Raw genomic sequence first — 14,700 nt, 5'->3', positions numbered from 1 at the left:
AAGAAGGAGGTACATTGAAAAGATGCTATAAAGATGAAATTGAGAGGACTTGACAACAGATTGAATATGGGTGAGGTGAGAAACAATGAGAGGAACCAAAGATGACAAATAGCTTGTAAGACTATGGTGCAATCTTACAGAGAATGTCATGGATCTGTAGGTCTAGAAAGAAGCATTCTAGGTCATATCTGTGTTAGTAGAGAGTTAATTCATTGCAAATTCCCTATACCAGTAAAGTTACAGAGCCACCCTACTTCCTGTCAAAATAAAATAGAAACTTGTCTTTTGTTTCATATACAAAAAAAAGCCATAATCTGGGGGTGGCTGAGAGAATACCAGCAATGATTAGAATAGATGTAGGATTAGTTGGGAGTAGGTGAATGGTATCACTCTCTCCTCATTCCCTTCCTACCTTCCTGACCTCTCTTTTTCAATCTCCTTTGCTGGATTATCATCCAGAATATGCCCTCCAACTGTAGTTGTCCCATAGGGTTTTATCTGAATTCTCTTTTCTTCTCTATCTTTATTCCTTCAATAAGTGATCTCATCAGCTCTCATGGATCTAATTACCATCTCTATGTTGATGATTCTCAAATCTACCTTTCCTCCCTCAAACTCTCTACTTATCTTCAATCCTGCATCTCCAAATGCCTTTCTGGCAACTCAAACTAGATGTAAATTCATAATGTCTCCCCAAACCCTCTATGCTATTACTGAAGAGGACAAGACCATCCTCCCATCCTTCAGTCTTCACTATCTGAACTTCCATCATATCCAAGACATTGCCAATGTGATTTCACCTTTCCAACATACCTTGAATATGACCCCTTATCTTCTCTGACACTGTCACCATTCTGGCTCAAACCCTCATTACCCCACACCTGGAATACTTCAATAGCTTGCTGATGAGTCTTTATCTCAAAATACACCCTCCATTCATTCAGTCACTAAAGTAATTTTCCTAAATTCAAAGTCTGATCATCATCCATCCTACTCTAAAAACTCAGACTCTCCCTATTGCCTACAGGATTAAATACAAAATCCTCTGCTTGGTGTTCAAAGCCTTTCACCACCTAGTCTCTTCCCACCTTCCCAGTCTTCTTGTACTTTACTCTCTGCAGCATACTCTGATCCACTGACAATGGTCTTGCTTTTTCAGGAGCAAGATACTGCACTTATGGGTTCTAGGCATTTTCTCTGGTTGTCCTTCATGTCTAGGATGCTCTTCCTTTTCATCTCTGCTTATTGGTTTCCCAAACTTAGCTCCTTTTTCTTTCAAGACCCAACTAAAATCCTGTCTTTATAAGAATCTTTTCCCAATTTCTTTTAATTCTGACTGTTAATTATTTCTTATTCATCCTGTATATAATCAAATTTGTTTTTTGTCTTCTCCCTTTAAATTGAGAGTTACTTGAAGGCAGGGACAGGCTTTTGCCTTTTTTTTGTATCATCTCCACTTAGCCCAATGTTTGATACATAGTAGGAGTTTAAAACATGTTTATTTGTCCACCTAAAAGTGATATATAAACTTAAGCTATTACTACTACTAAAATGCAACAACAGCTATGTTGTATTTATATCTAGTCTCATATACTACTGAAAGATCAAGAAGGATGGAGACCAAAAATAGGCATTAGACTTGGACAAATGGAGGTCATTAAAGACCTTGTAGAAAGTAGTTTCAAAAACTTAAATGTGAGAATGGAAACTAGGGTTTCCATTTCAAGGGGTTAATAAGCTAGCATATGAGTAATGGGGAAGGCAGTTAGGTAGTACAATGGATAGAGCACTGGGCTAGGAAGATAGGTGTTCAAATCTCACTTCAGACACTTATGAGCTACGTAACCCTGAGCAAATCACTTAACCCCTATTTGCTTCAATTCCTCGTATCTAAAATGGGGATACAGGGGAAAAGGAAAGGAAAATCACTCCAATATCTTTGCCAAGAATTCCCCATGAGCAAGTACATGGGGTCACAAAGAGTTGGACATGACTGAACACCTGGACAACAACATATGAATAGTGGAAAATCATAGCACAAATGGAGTTTAATCATTTTAAAAGTTTGGAAGCCAAGATAAAGAGACAGAAAAGATCACAGCTTGAGCGGGGCAGCAGGGTAAAGGTAAAGTTTATTATTTTCAGTACACTAGAGATTTTTAGCATGTAAGGAATTAATAGAGATGGAAAAGTTGAACAAATGCATAAGATGAAGCATAAAACTGATGGATCAAGATCATGTTTGAAGAAAAAATCGGTCAAGGGCATTAGTAGATTGGTTAGCCTTGGCAAAGACAGAAACTAACCAGATGATTTTCTAAGACCAGAAGAAAGGAAGATAAAATAGGTTAGAACACTGAGAGGTTTAAATATGGGAAGGAAGGGAGTTGAAAAAGCTCATGTTGTATGGCCTCAATCCTCAAAATAAAATGATTCAGCATATTTATACATAGAAATAATATAGTCTAGTGAAAAGAGAGGAAACATGAGAGTCAGAACACCCAAGTTTCAGTCCTTACTCAGCTACTAATTAGATGTGGGACCTGAGGTGATATCTTACTTGTTTTCCATTTCTTCACTTGCCAAATGAATATGTCTCCTACTTCTTTCCCTTGAGCAAAAGGATCAAGTAAGATAAACTGGAATGAGAGAGTGTAGCTAATTAATCTCTAAATACTCTTTCTAGTTCTAAAAATTTGCTGAATCTTTGTCACAGTATTTAAAGTGTTTATATTGTTAAAATATTAGTTAGTATTATTCTCAATAGAATGTAAGTTTCTTGAGCAGGAACTCTTTTACATTTTGTCCTTGTCTCCTCAAAGCCCAGTAAAATGTCTTGTATGTGGTAGATGTTTAATATATTTTCATTGGATTTTATTGGATATTTGAAGCTTTGTATGAATAAGATAATTTGATGGCTCTGTGGATAGCACTCGGCCTGGAATCAGGAAGAACCAAGTTCAAATTAGGGCTCAGATGCTCACTATCTAGGTGATCCTGGTCAAGCCACTTAACCTTGTTAACCTTAATCCACTGGAGAAAGAAATGTCCAACCACTCTAGTATTTTTGTCAAGAAAGTCCCATATAGAATAAAAAAAAATAAGATACTACTGAACAACTGAATAACAAGAACAACAACATATATATGGCACAAAGATATAACAACTACTAATTGTTTAAAAAAAAGAAAAAGTACTTGGTGGAATACTTAAGTCTTGTAATTTCTAGACAGATAAGGACAGGATGGTAGATGGTTAGCATCAGTATCAATACCATGGCATTGGGAGGGAGTCCATAATATTTTCAACATTGAATAAAAGATATAAGGTAAATGCAAGGAAGGTCCATTATTGGATGCTCTGACTAAGAAATCCTTTGAAAACATCCCTAACAAATGGTTGTCCAGTCTTTGCTTAAAGATCTCTAATCAAGGGAAACCTATTATTTCCTATAATTGTTTGAAACTCTTTCCTTAGTAAATATTGTTGTTGAATTATTTCAGTTGTGTCCAACTCTTCATGACCCCATTTGAGTCATGGCAAAGATACTGGAGTAGTTTGCCATTTCCTTCTCCAGCTCATTTTACAGATGAGGAAAACTAAGGGAAGCAAAATTAAATGATTTACCTGAGCTAGTAAGTGTCTGAGTTTAGATTTGATCTCAGGAAGAAGTGTCTTCCTGACTCCACTTAGGTTCAACCTGCTATCAGTGCACTACTCAGTGTCCAAGAAAATAAATATGCCACTTTACAATTTTTATTTGTTAGCCTGAATTTTGCCCTTTGCGGGAAAGTGCTAGGTTCAGTGGTCTTTCAGCAAAATCTAGATGGTAATTGCTAGGATGTAGAAGAGAGGATTCTCAGTTGGATACAAGTTAGATTTAATGGTCTGTGAGATTTTTTTCTAAGTCTTAGATTTTATAGAGATTAAATTAGCAGTAGAGTGCTAAAGCAGAGTGAGAAAATGCTTTTCATGAAGAGAACTAAAAGAACAGGAAAATTAATTAAGAATGGAGAGAAACTAAAAAGTTTCAAATCAGACTGATTGAGGACTTTGAAGCTAAAGCCCAGGGTGAGGTGCCCAGACAGTTGAAGCTGTCTATATTATATGTAATGAGAAATCACTGAATGCTTTTGAAACCCAGAAAGAACATTACTAAAGTTCTAAGGGAGGGAAAAAAAACTTTCTGTAGTACAGGAATTCATAACATTTTTTTAGTACCTTTGGTAATCTCTTAAAGACTATGTACCCCATCCCAGAGTAAGGTTATTAAATGTGTCATATAATGTATAGGTTTATAAAAGAATAATTATATCAAAATATAATTATAACATTATTTTTTTTAATTTTACAGTCCCCAGGTTAAGAATTCCTGTGCTAATATAACAATTCTAGGTTGGGTTCTAGAAAATACTTTTTCCTATATATTTCCTTTCTAGAGAGGGATAAAGAGAAATTAGATCTTATCTTTTAGCCTAACAAGCAAATAAATTAAAATACATACTCACAACTTGTTATAAATTAATACTCTGCTTTATTTTTAATTTATTATTTTATCCCCTTTCTAAATTATAAGCACCAGGAGGCATAACTATCTGCTCTAAACTCTATTCCTCTTTCAGTGCCAAGTATTATTGTACTTTACAAACTTAAACAGGTAAATTAAGTTAACCAACTATCATCATGTGCTGGAAAACCAAGAAAAAACTTTGCTATCTAGATCTTCTTTTACTAAAAATAGTATTTTATATTTAAATTTTACCTAGTTGGCTAAAGACATGGAAAGAAAAATATATTTCTTCACATACCTGACTAATTGATCGTCTATTCATCCAAGTTGTAAATTATTTATGATTGACACATATTTAGAACAATATGTATGGGGCTTTAGAAAAGTAAATATTTTTCCTCCTCCATAATGTCCTAAAGGCAATCTTGATGTTGCAATCAATGTATTTCTAAAGCTCATTAAAAGCCAAAATAATCATTTCTTTGACTTGCACCACTCTCTCTATATTGAAAATATTTTTATAAATAATTATAATCAAATATATATATATATATATATATATATATATATATATATCAACAAGCAGAATTTAAAATATGGGAATGTAACACAATTCTCTCTTCCATTGAAGTAAAACTACTGAAAAATATCTGTACATTTTGGAAAAAGTTTGATTATAACCAGCAGAGGGCCATAATATGTACAACTGCATATAAACAGAGGCAATTGTTCAACCAGAGAAACATAATTTAAGGATATTTTTAACATGTTTAACTTATATTGTATTATTTGCTGTCTAGAGGAAGGAGTGTGGGAAAGGAGGGGAAAAAGTTTGGAGCACAAGGTTTAGCAAGGGTAAATTTGAAAACTACTTATGTATACGTTTTGAAAATAAAAAAAAAACTTTATAATAAGTTTAAAAAGTAATGCATTAAAATGGGAGAGAATTATTCTTTATGAAACCATCAAAGTGTATAAGAACATAAGCAAAATGCAATAATACAGAAAAAAGAAAATTAAAAAACTATCAGATTAAATCCTATTGCTCTGTTCTGATAATTCAAGAAAAGGAAAAGATTTTCTTTGGTTAAAAATCCTGGATCATCAGAACACTCAAGGTGATTTCCAATTGCCAGCTACACATAGAAGGTGAGAAATCAGGCAAAATTTAAGTCACACAGGGCTTTGTAGTAGAGGTAGCTTGTGATCTCAAGGGGGAGAACAAGTAACAACTTAAAAAGTGCCTTTGGAAAGAAACCTTATGAAATCAAGAAGGAGCAACTAAGCCAGAGGAGTTACAAATAAAATCTCTGGCATGTGGCTTGTTTTTACAACTTATATGAGGAGATGAAAAGTATAAAAATTGTTCAAAAGCTAAAATTATGTTACGCATTCATAGAGGAATAGCTATAACATTGAACAGGGTCTCAAAGGTCATTTAATCTTAAATCCTTCATTTTATAGATGAGGAAAGAAAAGATTAATGAGATTAACTAACTCAGCAAAGGTCACAGGGCCCTAAGAAGCAGCGCTAACATTTAAATCCAGGTCCTCTTATTCCATTTCATTAAATAATCTGATCCAAAAAAATCAAGGTTAATATTTATCCTGAAAGTTAAAACTAAACAATAGGATCACTTCCTCCTGAGTTTAATAAGTGTTTACTTAATGAAATGCAATATTGACTCCTCCTAATCTCAGAATCATGTTGACATCTTTTCCCTTGATATCCATCTCCATCCTTTCTGTAAGTCTTGGACTTGGAGAATTCTCGCAGAAGATGCTCATCTTTGGGATCTTAAGGGTAGTGCCTAATGGTGTGAGTCCAGAGCACAATGCTTTGAAGACGAAAGAGATGAGTCCAATTGCAGATAAGCTGTGGTTAATCTCTGGACACTAGATTTACCTTTGGTGTTCCTCGCCTATATCATATGGCCCATAGTATTTTATCTGCATGTGAGTATTATAAGGGCAGACCGAATTTAAGCAGGACTTCAGATCCTGGGTAACAGTGTGATCAGGCCACATCCAGGTAAGTGGGCCTAGATAGGATGGCCCAGATGGGCCCTGGGATGTTGTAAGAGCTACTACTACCATCTGACTATAACCAGTAGCTAGGACTAGGTCCGTGGTTCTCAAAGTATGGTCTAGAGAATCCTGGGGAATCTCTGAAACCCTTTTAGAGGGTCTACAAATTCAAAAATAGTTTTTATTTCCAATATAGTAAATGTCTATAAATATAATCCAGATAAAGAAAAACTCTTTGGAGAGATCCTCAATAATTTTTAATAGGATAAAGATACTGAAAACAAAAGTTTGAGAACCCCTGGACTAGGTGCTACTAATCAATCCTTGTCTATCATAATACTCACTGTCAAGTTTCTTCTCTGAGAAATGGGAAGGAATATGCATTTATATAGTACCTACTGTGTACCAGGTACTGCTTCCAATGCTTCACAAGTACTATCTCATTTGGTCCTTGTAGTAACCCAGGTGGTACCATTATCCCATTTTATAGTTGAGAAAATTGAGGCAACTGAGGTGAAGTGATTTGTCTAGAATTATATAACTATTAAGTATCTGAAGTCATATTTAGACTCCAAGTGTAGTATACTCCCTGTATCACTTAATTATTTCTAGTTGTCAGAGAAATAGTTGCCTCATTCCCCTTAGTTCCATCCCTTGAGGGTGATAATACCTTTATGCATTGGTCTGGGGCTTTTATGAGGCAGCTAGATTTGTGCCCCAGTGCATACATAGAGTGTTGTGCCTGAAGTCAGAAAGAATCTTCCTGAGTTCAAATGTGGCCTCAGGCACTTACTAGCTATGTGACCCCAGGTTTGTCATTTAATACTGTTTCCTTATCTGTAAAAATGAACTGGAGAAGGAAATGGCAAAACTATTCCAGTATCTTTGTCAAGAAAACCCCAAACAGTCAGGAAGTCACATATAACTGAAATGATTGATTGAACAACAAGAAGGGCTTTTTTGTGTGTGGATTAGTTATCAGCTCTAGTTTCATCTTATGTTAGAAAAATTACTCTTCTTTTCTTTCTTATGTTCCTTAATTAATTCAATCTCTACTTAGAAAGAGAATAAATATTTCTCTAAAGTGGAAAAACCATAGTTAAACTTCTAAATATCAATGAGGTTCAACAATAAATTTGGTTCAACTGTTCATTCAACAAAAAGATTCAATCCCCTAAACAGAATATTCCATAGCTCAAGAAATCTACTTGCCCCTTAACTACAGAAAATATATCATATTTCCAATTGACAAATAACTCTATCTCATCATCAGAATTGGGCTTACTACACCCTTCAGTTCAGCTTGGGTAAGACAGATCCTAATCATCTCTAGGTTCTGTGGCCATCACTCTTGACAGGTCTAGTATAATACTAATGAGCTTATGATTTACTTCAAACATATCAGATTATCCCTCCTTCCTTCTACAAAACTGCCTTCCCAACTTGCCCTGTTATTGTTAATGAAAAGTTTAATAAATGCTTATTGATTTTTATGTCTGGTTTTTTTCTTATCCTGTTTTTTCATTTAGAATGTCCTCACATCCCATTTTCTGCCAAAGGATGTCCTTTACTTCTCTATTCAAAACTTCTTCGAAAAAGTCAAATATTCTAGTCAATTGACCTTCACCCCATTTCCCCCCATCTGTCTTTTGATTCATTTTATATGACAGATACTTGTTTTTATCTCCTAGATTTTCATAAACAAAACCAGTAAGTCAAGCCAACAAACATTAATTAAACACTTATGATGTGATGGGCACTCTACTAAATTCTGGTAATACAAGATCAGAGAAAAAAAAACATCTCCAGACTATAAGGAGCTGGCATTTCTATGAGAAAATATAACATATAAATCAAAACTGAAAAAGTGGGGAGTGGAAGAAGATACTGGGCAAAGTAGAGAAAGTCTGGCCAGTTGGCAGTACATCTTATAATTTGCCTGGTTTCTCCTTAAAATGGAGATTATGGGAGGAACCAGTTCATCAGACGGAGAGGTCACAGGATTATGTGCCTGGTAGAACTTTGCTCAGCATTGGAGAAACAAAGATAGAAATTATGCGGGCCCTGCTCTTTGAGTGTTTATAAGGGAATGAGGAAAAGACAAGTATAAAAATAATTAGGAAACAAAAGAGAATGAGGTAAGTGCACAAGAGAGCTAAGTTTGAAAAAAGGATTACATGGTCATTTTGCAATATGTCTCATCTCTCCAATTAAATTATAAATTCCTCAGTGACAAAGATTGAAGTCTTGTTTTATTTTATTCCTATGGTTAACTCCTATGCCATAGGGGAATAAATAGCATTCAATAAATACTTCTTGTAAGTAAGGAGATTTTTGTATCCTGGAAGTCATCTCCGATTAGAGATAAGAGGATAAAAGTGGAAAGACATGAAAAATGAAAGTGGAAAAGTCATTTCCACTTTGTGGAAATGACTGTGGAATTTGACTTTTGAAGAAGATTTAAAAAGAAGTGGAAAGGGAAAGGGTACTGATAAAATATCCTTTGGTATTTTATAGTTAAGGACAGCAGAGAATCACTGGGAGATAGGCTGAAATGATGATCACTCATGTGATTGGCAAAATACAGTTGTAAAGCCCTAATTACTAACACCAGGATTTCTACACTATACTTGAGAACTCATGGGGAGAAGGTAGATAAGTAAGTATCCAAACTTCCAAAAGGGGAGAGAAATTTGTAGCTATCTCTCTCTCTGCCCAGGAAAACTTTCACTTTAATAGAGAACTCCAGGTTAGGAAATGCTCCTTCCTGGTACATAACAATACCTTCTGTGCTTCTCATAATCTTAGAGAATTAGAGAGATCAAGCAATTTGTAGAACATCACACAAACACTATGTGGCAGAGGCTGAACTTGAATCCAGATCTTAGTTTCAAGGCCTGCTCTCTGTCCATCACTTCGGCACCATTAGAATTGGGATCTTAACTGAGTCAGAGCTGAAAAGAATCTAAGAAACCATTTATTCTATATGTTCATAATCATTTGTTTTAATGTGTCATGGACCCCTTTGACACTATAGGGAAGCCTAATACCTTTTCAAAAATCATAATTTTAAGTGCATAAAATCAAATACATAAGAACACAAAGGAAACAAATTATATTGGAAAAGAGCTATATATATAATACATATAAATATAAATATAATATAAATATAAATATGTATTAATATAAAGAGAGGTTCAGTCCAGTTACTTAGGAAGGCTCAAAAAAAAAAAAAAGATTTATCTGAAAACAAATATATAACAATCCCTCTTCACTTCCTCCTTCCCTCTTCTTTTTTTTTCTCCTTCCCTATTCTTGCCCTATAATTCTAGTCATAACAGCCATTTCAGGTTTGAACTGAAAGAAAAAAGGGATACTCACAGGGTTAGAATGCAGCACGGTGAAGAACTCTGGGCTTATGAGAAATTTCACGGGGGGAGACTGTAACAGTAACGTCAGCCTGGACCTGGAGGTAGAGTGGGGCAGCACATTCTCCCGTCGAAAATCTATTAGAAACAAAACCTTTTTAACAGAATGCTCTTACACAGTTGGACTAGTTATATCTCCTTTGATCTGAAGCATGAAGTAAAAAAGCAAAGAATATCTGGCATCTGATATTGTTTGGACTTAAACAGAAACTTTTATGCTATCAAAAAGGCTTGCTTTTGATCTAAATTAATAAACTAAATCCCATCTGTACTTGATAACATTAAAAAAGAATGGCATTATCTTTTTCAACAAACAAGTTTTTTTATATGAGTAAATTTTTTCTTTCCCAACCATCCAAATCAAATCCAAAGGTCTTTCAGGATAATGTGACCTATTTCCCAAACTGTATTTTTTATAATCCTAACAGAAAGTTCAGGAAGTTCAGCTACTATAGCTTTACCATTGTGTTGTTCTTATGATCCATGTCAGACACTAAAAATGATAATTTATTTGACCGATAAATAAACTATATATCCTCAGGACTCACCTTGGATGATTCCTCCTGGGTGATTCCTCACCTTGCTAAGATTCGGCATTGTAATTGATTCTCACCTGCATTGGACTGATGGAAGTCTGTGTCCTCTCCAGCTCCATCAATAGCATTAGTGTGTTCTTCAGGCCTTTCATTAGTCATTGTCCTGCGGATACTTTGATACCTGCCATCAAAACCCTAGAGTTACATAGTGCAGACCATAAAAAAACAAAAACCCAGCTGAGTTATTTCACAAGACCGAGGGGACATCCACTCTTTTTTAAAAAAATCTCTTTGACATTAGAACCCTACTTAAATTAGGATTATTTGCCTATTACTTCTTTTTTCCCCCCCAAATAAAAATTTATTTCAAGGACAGTTCTCTTGAGGGGAAGAATAGTAGATTTAAGGGTATCATCTCATGCAAGGACAGGAAAAGGAGACTCCAGAAAAATGCCTGGAAGCCCACAGGGAAGGAAAGAGTTGCAGAGATGTTCATCTGCATTACAGCCAAAGGCAAAAATATCTTCACCTGATAGCATCCTATTTAAATGAATTATTTTTGCGAACTAGGCAAGAGATACAAAGAAACACTGTCAGTGCCCCTAAATTTTGTATGGTTCTGGGGGTGTCCATTATTTCTTAGAAAATTTCTTGGTATAGTAGTAAAATCTAAGAAAGCATGGTATCATTTAACCAAGGAAAACTAAATTATTAAATGTTTGAAGTGAAGCTTCAGCTCTTTTTTAAATTTCATTTTTTTGGTAAAATTTGCAGACAAAAGAAAATAAAACAATCCAAACAAAACCGTGAACAAAACTTCACTGTTAATGACTGCTCTATGGAATAGAAATAAAACAACACAATATTTTAGAAAGGTTAAACATAGTTTTATCAGACTTCAAAAAAATTTTTTTTATAAAAATTGTAGTCTTTACTGTTTCCCTTCATTTTCCAAATGAAAGTTAGCTACTTAACTTTCCTTTGTAAAAAAAAAAAATCTATTAAATAAACACATACACACATCCCAAAAGGAGGTCCATCAAATTAAAAGAGCTATGGCAATGGCTTAATATTGATATCTCAGGATAAAGAGACAACCATCTTCCCCATTTATCACCACCCAAAGAGTGACAGCAATAGTGACCATTCTCACCTACGGTTTAGCTGTTCCATTTGTTGTATAGAATTGGATCTCTGAAGTATCTGTGGGGCGGGGGGAGCAGTGGGCCTCTGCCACGTTGTTGTTCTGTTTACATGGTCCACATAGAATATCCTTCCATGGCTGTCAATCCGAGCCTCCCAATCTAAAGGACAGCAATGTAGCAAGAATTATTAGATGGTAGGACTATAATTGTGTTTACTGAGTTCAGCATGTGTTTCCTCAGACTTCCATACTGTAATTTTGGATTTATAATCATACACCTTCTTATAAAAACTTCCCCTTGCAGATTCCAGAATCTTTTGTCACTGATATAGCTTATTAACTATATCCTAGCCAGGTCACAAACTTTTAAAATTTTCTCCAATTTATGTATCTTTCCTTAGAATACAGGAAGTTTCAATATTATATAAATATACATACTCCATATATTTTTTCATATTATTTATTTATTTTTAACAGTCTTTTCTTTTAAAATTTGGAATTCCAAATTCTTCCTTCCCACTCCCTTAATCACTGATAAAGCAAGAAATATATACAAGCAATTATATACCATACATAGTTTCTAATATTGCCTTCATTTAAAAAGTAGAATCAATATGTATATATTAACAATGCACAATTTGAGCATTGGTTTCCTTTATTTGTACTCACAATTATTTTGTTCAAAAAGTCTGTAAATCTATAAATTTTCTAGCCCAAAGAAAGACCAATAGCTAGCCATTTTAAAAATAGGACAATTTCCTTACATATGTTGAGTATCATCATATAATTTCATTACCCAAAGGATCTCTGCTGCCCCATGATCATCCAGTAGGTATTCATTCATAATCTAGTCACTTTGCACCATCTCAAACAGCAACAATTTTCTAGAATGAGGCAATTTATTTACTTATAAAGTTTCCAGATAGTTGCTGTCTATATCTTTTTAAAAAGATCAATTTTTGGCTAGGCAAGTAAGCTTTCTTTAACAACTAAAAGTACATTAATATTCTTTCAGATATCCCCCTACTTTGAAAATTTATGTGAACATTTGCCTACTAAAATAAAACAAATGTATGATGTATTTGTAACTTTTCCTGAGATCTGCCTTTTTCACCCCTAAATATCTCAAACCATTTTTTTTCAAACCAAAAGATAGAATGATCTCTCTCTCTCTCTCTCTCTCAAGACTGGCCGCAGCCTATGTACTGTACAAAACTAAAGGGGGAAAGCTTTCTTCTTAAAAAAACATATTAAGAGAATGCTAGCATATTCTTCCACTGGGCTTTGAATCAAACAACTGGAAATATTCTTACTCTACTTTGAACTTTGTATTCTTCAAATGTTAGCATTTTAAGCATGCGTGTATGGTCAGACTAAGAGTCTGTGAGGTTGATCTCAAAATAAAATTTATGGGAAATAATAATAATTAACATAAGTTAGGCTATACATCATCAGGAATCAAGTACTTAATATAAAATTGATTACTAAATATTAAGAAATGAATGCAATTCCCTTTAGATTTTACTGTTATTAATGATGATAATGCTATCCCACAAGTGTAATCCTTTATCATTTACATGTACTTTCATATACACTTTCTCATTTGGACTTTTTAACACATAACTGTTAGAACTTATTGTTCCAATATTTCAAATAAGCCTTAGAGAGATTCTGACTTATTTAATATTACACAGATGATAAGTAGCAGAATCTATATAATGTTACCTCATCTTATTAGACATCATTTTACATTTTAGGATGGTGATTATTGTGAAGATGTTTTCCTTTTTTGGTTCAAGCATTTATCTAGAGAAATAACCTAGGGGAAGAAGTCTTTCCAATGAAGATTCCTCATAGGTGAAATCTTAGCATTGAGATTTTCTAAAATTAGTATAGCAGATGATGGGTGCTTCAAAGATATAATGGATTAAATGAGAAAGTAGTGTTTACATTATTAAGTATTTACATAAATTAAGCAGGTAACATTGGTTTTAGTTGGGAGCTGGATGAAGACTGGGAAAATTATGTTGTTATGTAAACCAAGTAGTTCAGAGCTCCTCTAATTTTGACAAAATTTAGAATTGAATTCTAAATTATCTTGATAAGCATTGAATTGCTTGAAATCTTGGAAAACAGGGAATTCATTTTCTAATAAGTATACCCCTTACAAACATATGATGTTTAAAATAGACAGGAACATTTACATTTATATTTTCATTCTGCCACCTTTCAGGGTTCAGTAATTAACCACTGGGAAAAAATATGATTAATAATATTTGCAAAGCTTATCAGGATACATTCATTTGTCCTTTTGGGTTTAGGAATAACACAAGTATGATTTTACTAACACTAATTAATCCAGCTTTTTTGGACTATCAACAACTGGCATTTACAAAGCACATTACATTTATGAAATGCTTTTACACATTTTTTAATCGTATTGAATCTAGCGATCAGCATAAGGCTTCATCTCCTTATAGTAAAAGAAATAGGGGATTATGTTTCAGTTGAAGAGAAGACGTGAATGTGTTAGAGGAATAAGTAGTTTATTGTTTGGAGGATTAAAATTAATAAATCAAAATCAATCAAGTAAAAAAATCAATAAAAAGTGAGAAATAAAATTCCCCATTTGGGAAAGAATTTAGAGAGAACACAACACAAAAAGATAGGATAATTATTGTTGGATGGCAAGAACATTATCAGATCCATAAATGATTCCTAATAGGATTTTAATTCAAGGGAAAATTGGGAATTTGGGGTACAATTTCATTATATGGTTTCATTTGAATATATTTATTGGTAAATTTAGATGGTTTCCTAGGCAAATTTCTTTGAAATACCTTAAAATAGAGAGGGACTTTAGAACTAATTTGGTCTAATCCCTGTATTTTATAGATAATGAAACTGAATTCTGGAGAGATTTAAGTGGTTTGACCAGGATTATGTAAGAAATTAATGGGAGGGCCAAGACTCAAATGCAGATGTGACTTTGGGCAAGCCATTTTATATCCTTAGGAATCAATTTCCTCATCTGTAAAATGAGGTGGCTGGAAG

At 33.9% G+C, this 14,700-nt stretch overlaps 1 protein-coding gene across 3 annotated transcripts in view; it reads right to left on the bottom strand.

Annotated features, from left to right (window-relative positions):
- The window catches only part of HECW2 (HECT, C2 and WW domain containing E3 ubiquitin protein ligase 2), a 369,280-nt gene that overhangs the window by 105,776 nt on the left and 248,804 nt on the right, over positions 1-14,700 (bottom strand). For all 3 annotated transcript variants that reach the window (XM_031960290.1, XM_031960289.1, XM_031960291.1), the window contains 3 exons: positions 11,656-11,806; positions 10,580-10,683; positions 9,920-10,044 (listed from right to left, as the gene is read on the bottom strand). In XM_031960290.1, coding sequence (XP_031816150.1) covers positions 9,920-10,044; positions 10,580-10,683; positions 11,656-11,806 — 380 coding nt within the window. The remainder of the gene's footprint in view (positions 1-9,919; positions 10,045-10,579; positions 10,684-11,655; positions 11,807-14,700) is intronic.

The sequence above is a fragment of the Sarcophilus harrisii genome, chromosome 3 (genome assembly GCF_902635505.1).
Source record: "Sarcophilus harrisii chromosome 3, mSarHar1.11, whole genome shotgun sequence".
NCBI classification, from domain to species: domain Eukaryota; kingdom Metazoa; phylum Chordata; class Mammalia; order Dasyuromorphia; family Dasyuridae; genus Sarcophilus; species Sarcophilus harrisii.
Note: the sequence above shows the minus strand (reverse complement) of the source record. Positions and strands in the feature narration are given on the sequence as shown.